Consider the following 12,500-nt stretch of genomic DNA (forward strand, 5'->3'; position numbering starts at 1 on the left):
GAGAGATGAACAATCATACATATATAGAATATGGTTATATGAGATGCTACATAATATTACATGATATAATCAGATCTTTACAGCTGTTTTGATGTACCCTGTCAATAGTGGATATCATTATGCATATTATTTGATTAGCCATAAGCATTAAAAGGCAATATTATTCAAAAGCACTTGTGGAATTTCACACACCTTCTGAAGACAATGCACTGTGTTTGACGCATGACGGTATTTATATAGCATAGCTCTTGCATATTAATATTATGTTTACTTATGTGCTTTTGAATAATAATATTGTCTTATGATGTTTATACCTAATTGCATAATATGCATAATAATATCCACTATTAACAAGATGCATCAAAACAGCTGTAAAGATCTGATTGTATCATGTAATATTATGCCACAACTGTAACTATATTCCATACACCTGTGATCATTTGTTCATCTCGCTTTACTATCTATCATTTGCTCAGACTTTCTTTGCACCAACGCTTCAGCTTTGAAGAACCTTATTCTGATAAAGAAGCTGGATTTTTAAGAATTCAAACTGTCCGAGCACTAACCTGGTGCCTACCTATCTTTGTGTAAGCATCCTCATACTCATTATATATATATGAGTGTGTATACATATATGAGGAGGTGTGAAAGAGAGAGGGCGAGAAAGAGAGAAGAGACACCTATTCTTGATCAAATCAACCATTTAGTGTTTGTGTGTGTGGTACATATATATATATATATATATATGAAAAAATACATAAAAGTTTTGCTTTTTCTTCTGTTTTTGAGTTTTTCTTTTACAGAAAGGTTAAAATGAAATAATAATTATATTAATAATAATAATGATAATGTCAACAAAGTATAATTGAATACACTGAAGGTTCAGATCTGTCACAAACACGTCTCAGCTGTAGCTTTTATTTGAGTAGAAGAGGGGGAAGAGGAAGAGGAGGAAGAGGAAGGGGTGGCAGAGTTTGGCAAAGCATCGACGTGCTCGGCACTAGAGTTTCGACTGATAGAGTTGCTATTGGTAACACCGCTGTTCTCACAATAGTCTGCAATTGATGCACCGAATGTCCTCTCACTCAACAGTTCTGGTCTGCTGAGGGCATCGGCAGCAGGAGGTGCTGGTAACGGCGGGGGGGAAGAGGGAGTGTTCGTAAGAATATCACACGGAACATCAGTTCTGTAGCTTGCTGGTAAAGTGGTCGAACAGGGTGTCAATCCTTCGGGGTCTGTCATGGTTCCTTGAGAGCGTCCCGGATACATTGATGGTGTGGTATCAATGGTAAGGTTCCCTATTTCAGGACGATACGCTGGCGTATGGTGGTCCACGGGGTAGGGCCTGAAATGGTTCATAGTGCTAAAGTTACTGTCAGTGTTGATAGAGTTTGTATTGGACTCTAAAGTGTCATTAGATATGGGATCATTCTGAAAGTCCGACAGGTCTGCTATGGCAAAGCTCTCAGAGTCACACTCAGTTAGGGGCAGTGATGGTCGTGAATGGGCATCGCTCATTTGCGACCTGTAGGTAGGAGGTAAAGAATTTGGGTAACTTTCATTTGGGTTAGGTGGGAACACCATATAAACTCCTGGTCGCAGGGTGCTGGCCCGTGACCGGTAGGTGGGAGGTGGAGAACTTGGTAGGCTGTAATTATCAGTGTTGTTCATAGATTGTTGGTACTGTTGTAGTAGCTGCTGTTGGTATTCTTGCATAGACACATCATAGGAAGGTGGTGGTCGCCGATATTGAAACTCAGGGTACATGATACCTGAAATTGCAGACAGACAGACACCAGATTAGTGAAGCAATGCAAATAAGCAAACTAGCTGAGACAAAATTCACATTATTCCTAAGGTATCACTATAGTTTCAAACAGACTGATGGTGGCATTCTACATCAACAAACATCAATTCATTAATATAGCATAATCTGAAACACATTAAGCTTCTTGTTACCCTGTTTCTGTGGAAAAACAGTACCTTTCATCATCATCATCATCATCATCATCATTTAATGTCCGCTTTCCATGTTGGACAGTTTGACTGGGGACCGGCAAGCCAGGAGGTTGCACCAGGCTCCAATCTGATCTGGCAGAGTTTCTACAGCTGGATGACCTTCCTAACACCAACCACTCTGAGAGTGTATTGGGTGCTTCTTACATGCCACCAGCACAGGGGCCAGTCAGGTGATAGTGGTACTGTCTTTGTTTTAATTATTTTGAAAAAGAATTTGTCATTATTGAGCTGGTATTTGAAACAAAGTGATCTGACTTATATCTTTCCATCAAAATTCTATGTTAATTTAACCATTTTGCTACCAATATTTCTGTTCAAATACACTACCTTCATTTCAATTAATTTTCAAACAAATGAAGAATTCTTTACATTATTTACATTTGACGGATATTTGTCCTCATCTTGTTTGTTGTTAACAACATTTTGGCTGATATACCCTCAAGCCTTCATCAGGTGTCTTGGGGAAATTTCAAACCTGGGTTCTCATTCTTAAGGTATTTTTCGATATTATTATTATCATTATTGTGCCTGTGGGCATATGGCATAGTGGTTAAGAGCGAGGGCTACTAACCCCAAGATTCTGAGTTCTATTCCAGGCAGTAACCTTAATAATAATAATAATAATAATAATAATAATAATAATAATAATGATAACAACAACAACTTCAAAAAATACCTTAGGAATGAGAACCCAGGTTTAAAATTTCCCCAAGACACCTGACGAAGGCTGGAGGGTATATCAGCCGAAATGTTGTGTTAACAACAAACAAGATGAGGACAAATATCCGTCAAATGTAAATAATGTACATAATTCCTCATCTCTTAAATATAGAACTGTAAATGAGGAATTTACGAAAACAGCTATCATTATTTAGCTGGCATTTGGAACATAAATTAACATAGAATTTTGATAGGCCTTTAATTTAAATCGCTTGAAAGCAGGAAGATTGTATCATAAAACAAGGAGCAGTCTCAGTATCAAAAGGGCTTATATTATCAGGAACGTGCCTGGCTGGTGAAGGACATCTACATGAAACATTACATCATTCCTTCTCATAACAAAGTAACATAATTTGTTGATTTGCATTTTTCTTTTTTCAACTTTCTTTTATCACCGAATCAAAACTATTTTACATTAAATAGATGGGAGGTACACAACCTCAGTAGCTTTCTGAAGTTCAAATCAAATAAATGGAAGAATTCAGCCTGAAATAGCAAAGAAAGGAAAAAAGGAATGGCTACAGCAACGGTACCTTTGCACAGACGTTACTTTGTAACACCAATAAACACACACTATTTGAACGAATGAATTATTGGTTGGTTGGTTGGTTGGTTAGTTGGTTGGAGATATGTGTGTGTAACTGAATGTATAGGGGGTTCCTATAAGGTTGTTATCCACCCCTGATTGGAACTCTCCTGTATGACATGTACGCATGCTCAGTGACTTGCTTTAACAGTTGCAATCAGCTGAATGCACATTGCCAGTGACATTTGACATAATTACCCACACTTTGTGGTCAGGATTCTTTTTTTGGTTTGATGTCGGTATCGAAGGGATTACCAGACACCGGACAATACAGTGAGAGCAGCTTTCACTCGCATCGTGGTATTCGATGCTGTGTACGTGTCTGTCGTAGTAAAATATGTCACTCCTTAACTGTTGCTTTGCTTTCATCCGTAGCACGAGGTAATTATGTCATTATCTGTGAAATTCGGCAACTTACAAAGATCTTTAGACCAGGCAATACTTCACCGAGAGGAGATATAAGCTTCTGCTTATTCCTGTCTGAAGTATCGTCCGATACTTCAGACTTATCGTCCGATGAATTTACTTTGTTGACATTCTTCATTGACAGAATTTTTATTCCTTTCAACCTTTCAGTCAAGTCCGCCTTTCTTCCAGTAACATACTGTCCATATAATCTTAAATATTTCTTTAACTCAGGCACAGTAAGTACTTCGATAGCTGAATCATCAAGCTGCTTTATATCCATAAGACGTAAAACAATAACAATGGCGTGGGTAGTCTCCGGAAGTTTAATTATCTACATGGAGTGCCGCCTAGCCAAGGGAGATAACCTACTTATAGGAAAGCCCTATATTGTCCTTGTCTTGATGTGTGAAAGTTGACAGTAAACCAAAAGCCTCACTGTGCTTAATAATGGTGTTGTCCTTCACAAAAGCATGTTCACACACACACACACACACACACACACACACACACACAAATCATCTTATTTTAAAATAACCCGAACACAAAAACAAAAGAAATCACAGCACAAAGTTGTGCCAGCTATAAACATCACATTTTTTAATACATAGCTGGGCCTCAACTACTTTAATCCAAGCACAGCCCTGCATCCCCTTTTTCCGGGTTTTATGTATGTAACAGTTCTAACTCCGAAATTATTTTAAACCAATTATGTGGAATGGAATTATTTGGTTGATAGAGTGGCAAGCTAAGCTGTCAGAATCGTTTGCACACCATGCAAAATGCTTAGCGGTATTTAGTCTGCCGCTACATTCTGAGTTCAAATTCCACTGAGGTCGACTTTGCCTTTCATCCTTTCAGGGTCGATTAAATAAGTACCAGTTGCGTACTGAGGTTGATGTAATCGACTCGCCCCTTCCCCCAAAATTTCAGGCTTTGTGCCAAGAGTAGAGAAGAATTTTTGGTTGACAAAGCAGTAGCAAGCTTCTTTATGAAAACTGGTTTTTGGTTGGCAGCTCGACATTTGTCTTGCTTCTTTCAGTTGACTGACTGTGGCCATGCTTGAGCGCCACCTTGATGGATTTAGTTGGTTTGTAAACACCAATGTAAATGATGGGAATGTAAACAAAGCAACACCAGTCGTGGGGGAGACAAACACACACACAATACATACATACAACAGGCTTCCACACGATTTCCATGTAACAAATACACTCGCAAAGCATAAGTCAACCCAGGGCTATAAAAGACACTTGCCCAAGGGGCCACAGAGTGGGACTGAACCCAGCACTTCTGAGTTGCAAAGCAAACTTCTCAAAGTGTAAAATAACAACAAAAAAAGTGCATTAGTCATCGATTTTATTTAATATTTTAATCAGAAAAGAATTGAAAACTTTACCTCCATGCCAATAGCCTTCTCGAGTCCGCTGCATACCATGTGATCGGGCTTGGTTAAGTAAACTGTGATCTCCTAAGCCAAATAGTAAATGAAGTGGTTCGTGCCCCTGGGGGGTGAACTTCCAACCAACAATTACTACAATGAGGAGCAACAGACCAAGACCTGCAAAGACAAACACAACATGATGTTTACACAGAGAATACACACGACAAAGTTTATTTGTAGAAATAAAACCAAAATAATACAAAAATACACACAAAGGCAGCAAGCTGGCTGAATCGTTAGCATGCTGGGCAAAATGCTTAGAGGCCATCTCTATGTTCTGAGTTCAAATTCCACCAAGATTGGCTTTGCTTTTCATCTTTTTGAGCCGCAGCTGAGCACTGGAGTTGATGTAACCAAGTTAACTCCCCACCACTGAAATTGCTGGCGGTGTTCCGAAATTCGAAACCAATATTAAAAAAGTACCTGTGTACCAAAGTTCCGTGAACTAAGAAAGAAGATATAAGCTAAGAATGTTCTCTTATCAGTCAGTGTTACTCACCACCATCAGAAACATGGTACATTTTTACATTTTACAATTTTTTTGTCCGTCTAATTTTATCTTATTTTCATTTATAACATTTCCTGACTCTGACATCAAATATAGCAAACGGATGGAGATAGAAAATTCTATATTGGAATGGTTTTAAGACAGGACATTTTTTTTCATGCTTAAACATCAATCTATCTTTCCATCATCTCATCTTCTGCTATCTTTGGGAGTGGGCGAGTCACTAATTTTATATATATAAATGTTTGTTTTCATGTTCATTTATAATAAAAACAATTTTACATTAAACTGATCGGTTACTCTATACGCTTGTAGAGTACAAATTTATTATTCTTAAACAAGAATATTATCGACAGTAACTTCGAAGTTTCAGCCAGTCAAACCATACATATATAAGGATATTATTGTTCATAATTCACAATAATATCAATGGCTAGCATGTGTAAAAAAAAGCATAAAGACAAAAATTATTAAATGATAATGAAGGGTACTATCGGAAAGCACCAGCATGCTAAAAATCGCAGTCAAGAATGACTCAAACCCATAAATTTTCACTTTCCCACTTTAGTGAAGTTGAGGAAACAAGCAAAAAGGTTTTTGCTCATTCCCCCAACTTCACCATTGTGTGGAAGTGGAAATTTGTGGTTTTGAGTCATTATTGATTAATTAATTAATTAATTAATTAATATATATATAGGTTGAAAAAAAAGATATATAGTAAAATAAGGATTCAGATAGAATCAGGTACTTGAAAAGATATTTGCCAGGTAGGGTTGGAACAACTTGTGGTTCCGGCCTATGGTTGGTAAGTATAAAATAGGATATTCTGGTTGTGTACTCAGAGAAAACAAACCCAATGAGTATTTAGTGCCTAGGGGCTGGTCCAAAGCATGCATTACGTTGAATAGTACGTTGTTGATATAGCCTAGGGTGTCTGACAAGTCGTAAATCCCCTTGGTGTATTATAATCAAATGGATAACATCAGATGATGGATAATTGTCAATTATACATTGTATTGAACCAAATTTGATGACTGGCACCCATGCCAGTGGAGCGCTAACAGCACCATCTGAGCAGGATCACTGCCAGAGCAGGGTCCCTGCCAGTGCAGGGTCCCTGCCAGAGCAGGGTCCCTGCCAGAGCAGGGTCCCTGCCAGAGCAGGGTCACTGCCAGAGCAGGGTCACTGCCAGAGCAGGGTCACTGCCAGAGCAGGGTCACTGCCAGAGCAGGATCACTGCCAGAGCAGTGGTCTCGCTCCCATGCCGGTGACATGTAAAAAGCACCATTTGAGCGCGATCGTTTCTAGCTTCGCCTTACTGGCACTTGTGCCAGTGGTATGTGAACAAAACATTGGACTGGCCCCTGTGTAGGTGGCACGAAAAAAACACCATTTGAGCATGGCAGTTGCCAGTACTGCCGGACTGGCCCTCATGCCGGTGACACATAAAAAGCACCCACTACACTCTCAGAGTGGTTGGCATTAGGAAGGGCATCCAGCTGTAGAAACTCTGCCAAATCAGATTGGAGCCTGGTGTTGCCATCCGGTTTCACCGGTCCTCAGTCAAATCGTCCAACCCATGCTAGCATGGACGTTAAACGATGATGATGATGATGATGATATGCATGTGTGTGTGTGTGTGTGTGTGTGTGTGTGTGTGTGTGTGTGTGTGTGTGTGTGTGTGTGTGTGTGTGTGTGTGTGTGTGTGTGTGTATCTGTGTTTGTCCCCCCAACATCGATTGAAAACCGATGCTGGTGTGTTTACGTCCCCGTAACTTAGCAGTTCGGCAAAAGAGACCGATAGAATATAAGTACTAGGCTTACAAAGAATAAGTCCTGGGGTCAAGTTGCTCGACTAAAGGCGGTGCTCCAGCATGGCCACAGTCAAAAGACTGAAACAAGTAAAAGAGTAAAAAGAGTAAAGAGTATACATTAGATCATGAGTTCCCAACCAGTGGTTCTTGGCCCCCTGGAGAGTCATGAAGCTTTGGCGGGAGTGGGGGAGGTCAAGTATCCTTGCTAGAAGTAGCTTGGGATAATATTAATCAAAATGTAAATCAAGCTGCTGTTAGTAGGGGGGGTCACGTGGGTTTCAAGCTTTTGGGCAAGGGGTTGCGAGTGCAAGAACGATGGGAAGCGCTGCATTAGATAATAGACTCCTAGATACCCACTTCCATAGGGTGGGCATTGGTGGAATGCCCTTAATTATGATCTGGGGCATTTTTTTCTATTTCTGATCACTACCCCCCCCCCCCCAAAAAAAAGCAGAGGTCAAGAAACAAGATGAATATGGAAAATCAAATAGGAAAGAAAAGTAAAAATAATAATTCTTTCTAAGCTTGGCACAAGACTAGCAATTTTGAGTTGAGTGGAGCAAACCAATTACAGCGACCCACCCCCCAGTACTCTAACTGGTACATATTATATCACCTCTGAAAGGCTTAAAGGCAAAGTTGACTTTGGTGAGATTTGAACCTAGAACATAATGAGCTGGAAGGAATGCTGCTAAAGCGTTTTGCTTCAAAATCTAGCAACTCAGCCAGCTTGCTGCCTTGCTATTGATGATGATGATGATGATGATGATGATGATGATATTGATGATGATGATGATGATGATGATAATGATGCGGTTGATGCTGATAGCATTAATGTAAAATAGCAGTCCAATTATTACTATTCCAAAATATATAACATGTGAAAAGCAAAGCTGAATGCAAAAATAATCCTTATTTAAAATCTAATTTCACATTACATTAAGTTTGAAAAACACTGCGTTATCATATTACAGTCGGTTAGACATGAAACGGAATAGAAAAGATAACAATGATAGATTGAAAACAGCTCTGCAACATGAATACACGTATGACCAAATATGATGAAATATATGCAGCTCTGAACAACAGATGGCAGCTTCTTTGTTTGGTTTGTCTCTTTGAAATCTTTTCTTATTTCTCTGCAGGGTCATATCAAATCTCTGACTCATGCAAATATGTCTCTAAGCTTTTACTTGTTTCAGTCATTGGACTGCAGCCAAGCTGGGCACCAGGGGCTTTAGTTCATCTAATCGACTACAAGTACATTTTCTTTTCATTTAAGTCTGGTTTTTATTCTGTTGATCTCTTTTGCTGAACTGCTAATCACTTTTAAACAGGAAGTTTGTCTCATAAAACCAAGGGTAACCTCAGGTGGGTTGGCATCATTGATGTCATAAGGAATGTGCCTACCTGATGAAGGGCAATTACATGAAACACTATGTCATTTCTGCTCACAACACAATTGTTGATTAACATTTTTCTGGTTGTCAGTTTGGTGGGACACACACACACACACACACACACACACACACACACACACACACACACACACACACACACACACACACAATGGACTTCCACAGTGTCCATCTCAAAATTCACTCACAAGACACTGGTTGGTCTGAGATCCAAGGCGCCATGCTGTGGGACTGAACCCAAAACCACATGGTTGCAAAACGAGCTTCTTAACCATATAACCATGCCTGTCCCTAAATATTTGGACATCTGTTGCCTCATTAACCAAACAATAGAATTGTAAGAGAATTTTACTGTTTATCTACACCAGGAGTTCTCAGTCATTTTCTTCTATATCTATGGGCCTCTTTTGGTTATCATTTTATTCTGGTGGACTCCCTGCCGCTTTCCATTCAATGTTTAAAAAATTAGTTTTACAGATACTTCTTGCATTTGTTTTATCACTCATTTACTTATGTAGGTTTGCAACGGAATGCAACAAGATGAAGACACCTATCCGTCCATTGTAAATAATGTACAGAATTCCTCATCCCAAAATTATAGAATGGTACTAGTTGTTTCTTGCAATAAATACCTCTAAAGCATGGTCCATATAAGAGTTTTGGTGGTCCACACAACAGATCTACAATATCTTAAGGATCCCTGAAAAAAATTTTGCTTCAGATGTATGTCATCATCATCGTTTAACGTCCGCTTTCCATGCTAGCATGGGTTGGACGATTTGACTGAGGACTGGTGAAACCAGATAGCTACACCAGGCTCCAATCTGATTTAGCAGAGTTTCTACAGTTGGATGCCCTTCCTAACGCTAACCACTCTGTAGGAATTTTGAAAGAAGTTTCTATAAAACTAGTTTTTAAACATTGAATGGCTATGGGGGTCCACCAGAATAAAATATGGATCAAAGGGGTCCATAGATAAAAAATGGTTTTGAGAAACCCTGTTCTAAGGCAAAATTTTTTCAGGGGCCCTTGATATATTCCTGTGGATCTCCAAATTACTATTTTATTTCCTTGTACCCCTAAAAATCTTATATGAATTCCCAGGGGTCATAAGTGTAGAACTACCAATCTACACTTTGGTGTAGAAACAAGGGCTGCACAAAAAAGATGGAAACATTGATAATGGAAATATATTTGGTTTCCCTATAAAAGGTTTTTACAAAAGGAGATTTAATTACTGAAATAAACATTGATAAAAGTTAGCTTCCCAACCACATCACTTTGGGTTCAGCCCCACTACATGACATCTTAGGCAAGCACCTTACACTATAGGCACAGGAGTGGCTGTGTGGTAAGTAGCTTGCTCATCAACCACATGGTTTAGAGTTCAGTCCCACTGCGTGGAACCTTGGGCAAGTGTCTTCTACTATAGCCTCAGGCCGACCAAAGCCTTGTGAGTGGATTTGGTAGACGGAAACTGAAAGAAGCCCGTCGTACATGCGTGTGTGTCTGTGTTTGTCCTCCCAACATCGATTGACAACCGATGCTAGGGTGTTCACATCCGCGTAACTTAGTGGTTCAACAAAAGAGACCAATAGAATAAGTACTGGGCTTACAAAGAATAAGTCCTGGGGTCAATTTGCTCGACTGAAGGTGGTGCTCCAGCATGGCCACAGTCAAATGACTGAAACAAATGAAAGAATAAAAGAATGTAGCTCCAGGCCAACCAAAGCCTTATGAGCGGATTTGGTAGACAGAAACTGAAAGAAGCCCACCATACATATATGTATGTGTACATGTGTGTGTGTGTGTATATATGCATGCTTGTGCATGACTTCGTGTTTCTTTGCTTTGTCATCATGGGATAGTCGTAAACAAGTGTCACTGTTAAACAAGTGGTGTCCTCCTTTTCCAATTTTCAGTGGAAACTAGTCTGGGTATAGGAAAATATTACTTTAACTGGAAATAGGCAAGGGCTGATGACAGGAAGAGCATCCCAGCATAGAACAATCACCTCAACAAATCCTGTTCGACACATGCGAGCATGGAAAAATGAACATTCAAATAACGATGATGATGATATTAATCTTGGTGATTCAAGGCACCGAAATCGTGAAGTCTTTTACAAACAAATCAATCATATTTATGTTCTTGAGATTTCATAAACTTCTGCATAGAACCAGTTTTTACACCACAGTGTATAAAAACGGTAAATTTTTCTGCAAAGTCTCTGCTGTTTGGCTGATGAAACACCACATGTCCATATATTTTGGTGGATACCTGTCTACTAGAAACAAGACCATGTCAGATAAGATATTTAATATACATTATATGTTCATTACAGTAATGTAACTTGAATTTATTCTCAAGTATCTCATTGTACATATAGCTGTACTTATCTATCATTAAATTATTGTTCTTAACCTAATTTACCTCCAACACACACAGACACACTTTCCATGAACTCTCCATCAATTGCTTTGTACGAAAGAAATATCTGCATGATAATCACCATCATCATCATTTTAATGACCATTTTTCTCTGTTTGCACATGGGACAGAAAGTATTTGTTGAGATGGATTTCCTACAGCTGGATGCCCTTCCTGTCACCAACACTCACCTGCTTCCAGCTAAGATGATCTTTCCCCATGACCAGACAGGTTTTCATGGAAGATTGGGAATGAAGGGCACTGTTTTCATGACAGTGACACTTGCTTCCAACAATCACATGAGGCCCAGGTAAGAAGACAGTAACACACACATACACATGGATATAAAATAGGCTTCTTTCAGTTTCCTTATTTCTTTATTGCTCACAAGAGGCTAAACATAGAGGGGACAAACAGAGACAGACAAAGGGATTAAGTCAATTACATTGACCCCAGTGTATAACTGGTACTTAATTTATCGACCCCGAAAGGATGAAAGGCAAAGTTGACCTCGGCGGAATTTGAACTCAGAAGATAACGGCAGAGGAAATACCGCTAAGCATTTCGCCTGGTGTGCTAACAATTCTGCCAGCTCACCGCCTTTATACACACATGCATATACAATAGGCTTCTTTCAATTTCTGTCTACCAAATTCACTCACAAGTCTTTGGCCAGCCTGGGAATATATAAGAAGACACATGCCCAAAGTGCCACATGATGGAACTGGACCAGAGACTGTATGATTGGGAAGCAAGGTTCGGGTGTATCTGTGTCTGTGTGCTGGGTAGTTGGTGTCAGGAAGGGCATCCAGCTGTAAAAATCATGCCAAAACAGACACAGTAGTCTGGGGCAGGTTCTTGCCTGGTCAGCTCCTGTCAAACCGTCCAACCCATGCCAGCATCGTAGGCAGACATTAAATGATATATAAACCATAAAAAGTCAGGAGCTATGAGAAATTAATATATTTATTTAACCACATGACATCCTTAGGGTTACAGTCGTTTCATAGCCTTCATGTAATAATAACTTCAGTGTGGAATAAAATTATGTTTACATGTTAGCATTGATAGGCAGGCTACTGGATTACTATGTGGTTCAGTTTCCATTTACCATATCCACTCACAAGGCTTTGGTCAGCCCGGGACTATAGTACAA

General features: G+C 39.4%; 1 protein-coding gene across 6 annotated transcripts in view; it reads right to left on the minus strand.

Moving 5' to 3' along the window:
* Positions 1-12,500, minus strand: part of LOC106881496 (uncharacterized) — a 145,235-nt gene that overhangs the window by 11,048 nt on the left and 121,687 nt on the right. For all 6 annotated transcript variants that reach the window (XM_089350219.1, XM_089350220.1, XM_089350223.1 and 3 more), the window contains 2 exons: positions 5,130-5,291; positions 1-1,772 (listed from right to left, as the gene is read on the minus strand). The exon at positions 1-1,772 is cut by the window's left edge and continues 11,048 nt beyond it. In XM_089350219.1, coding sequence (XP_089206345.1) covers positions 892-1,772; positions 5,130-5,291 — 1,043 coding nt within the window. In that variant the 3' untranslated portion in view covers positions 1-891. The remainder of the gene's footprint in view (positions 1,773-5,129; positions 5,292-12,500) is intronic.

Source organism: Octopus bimaculoides, chromosome 4, assembly GCF_046866305.1.
Source record: "Octopus bimaculoides isolate indiv1 chromosome 4, ASM4686630v1, whole genome shotgun sequence".
Taxonomy (NCBI): Eukaryota; Metazoa; Mollusca; class Cephalopoda; order Octopoda; family Octopodidae; genus Octopus; species Octopus bimaculoides.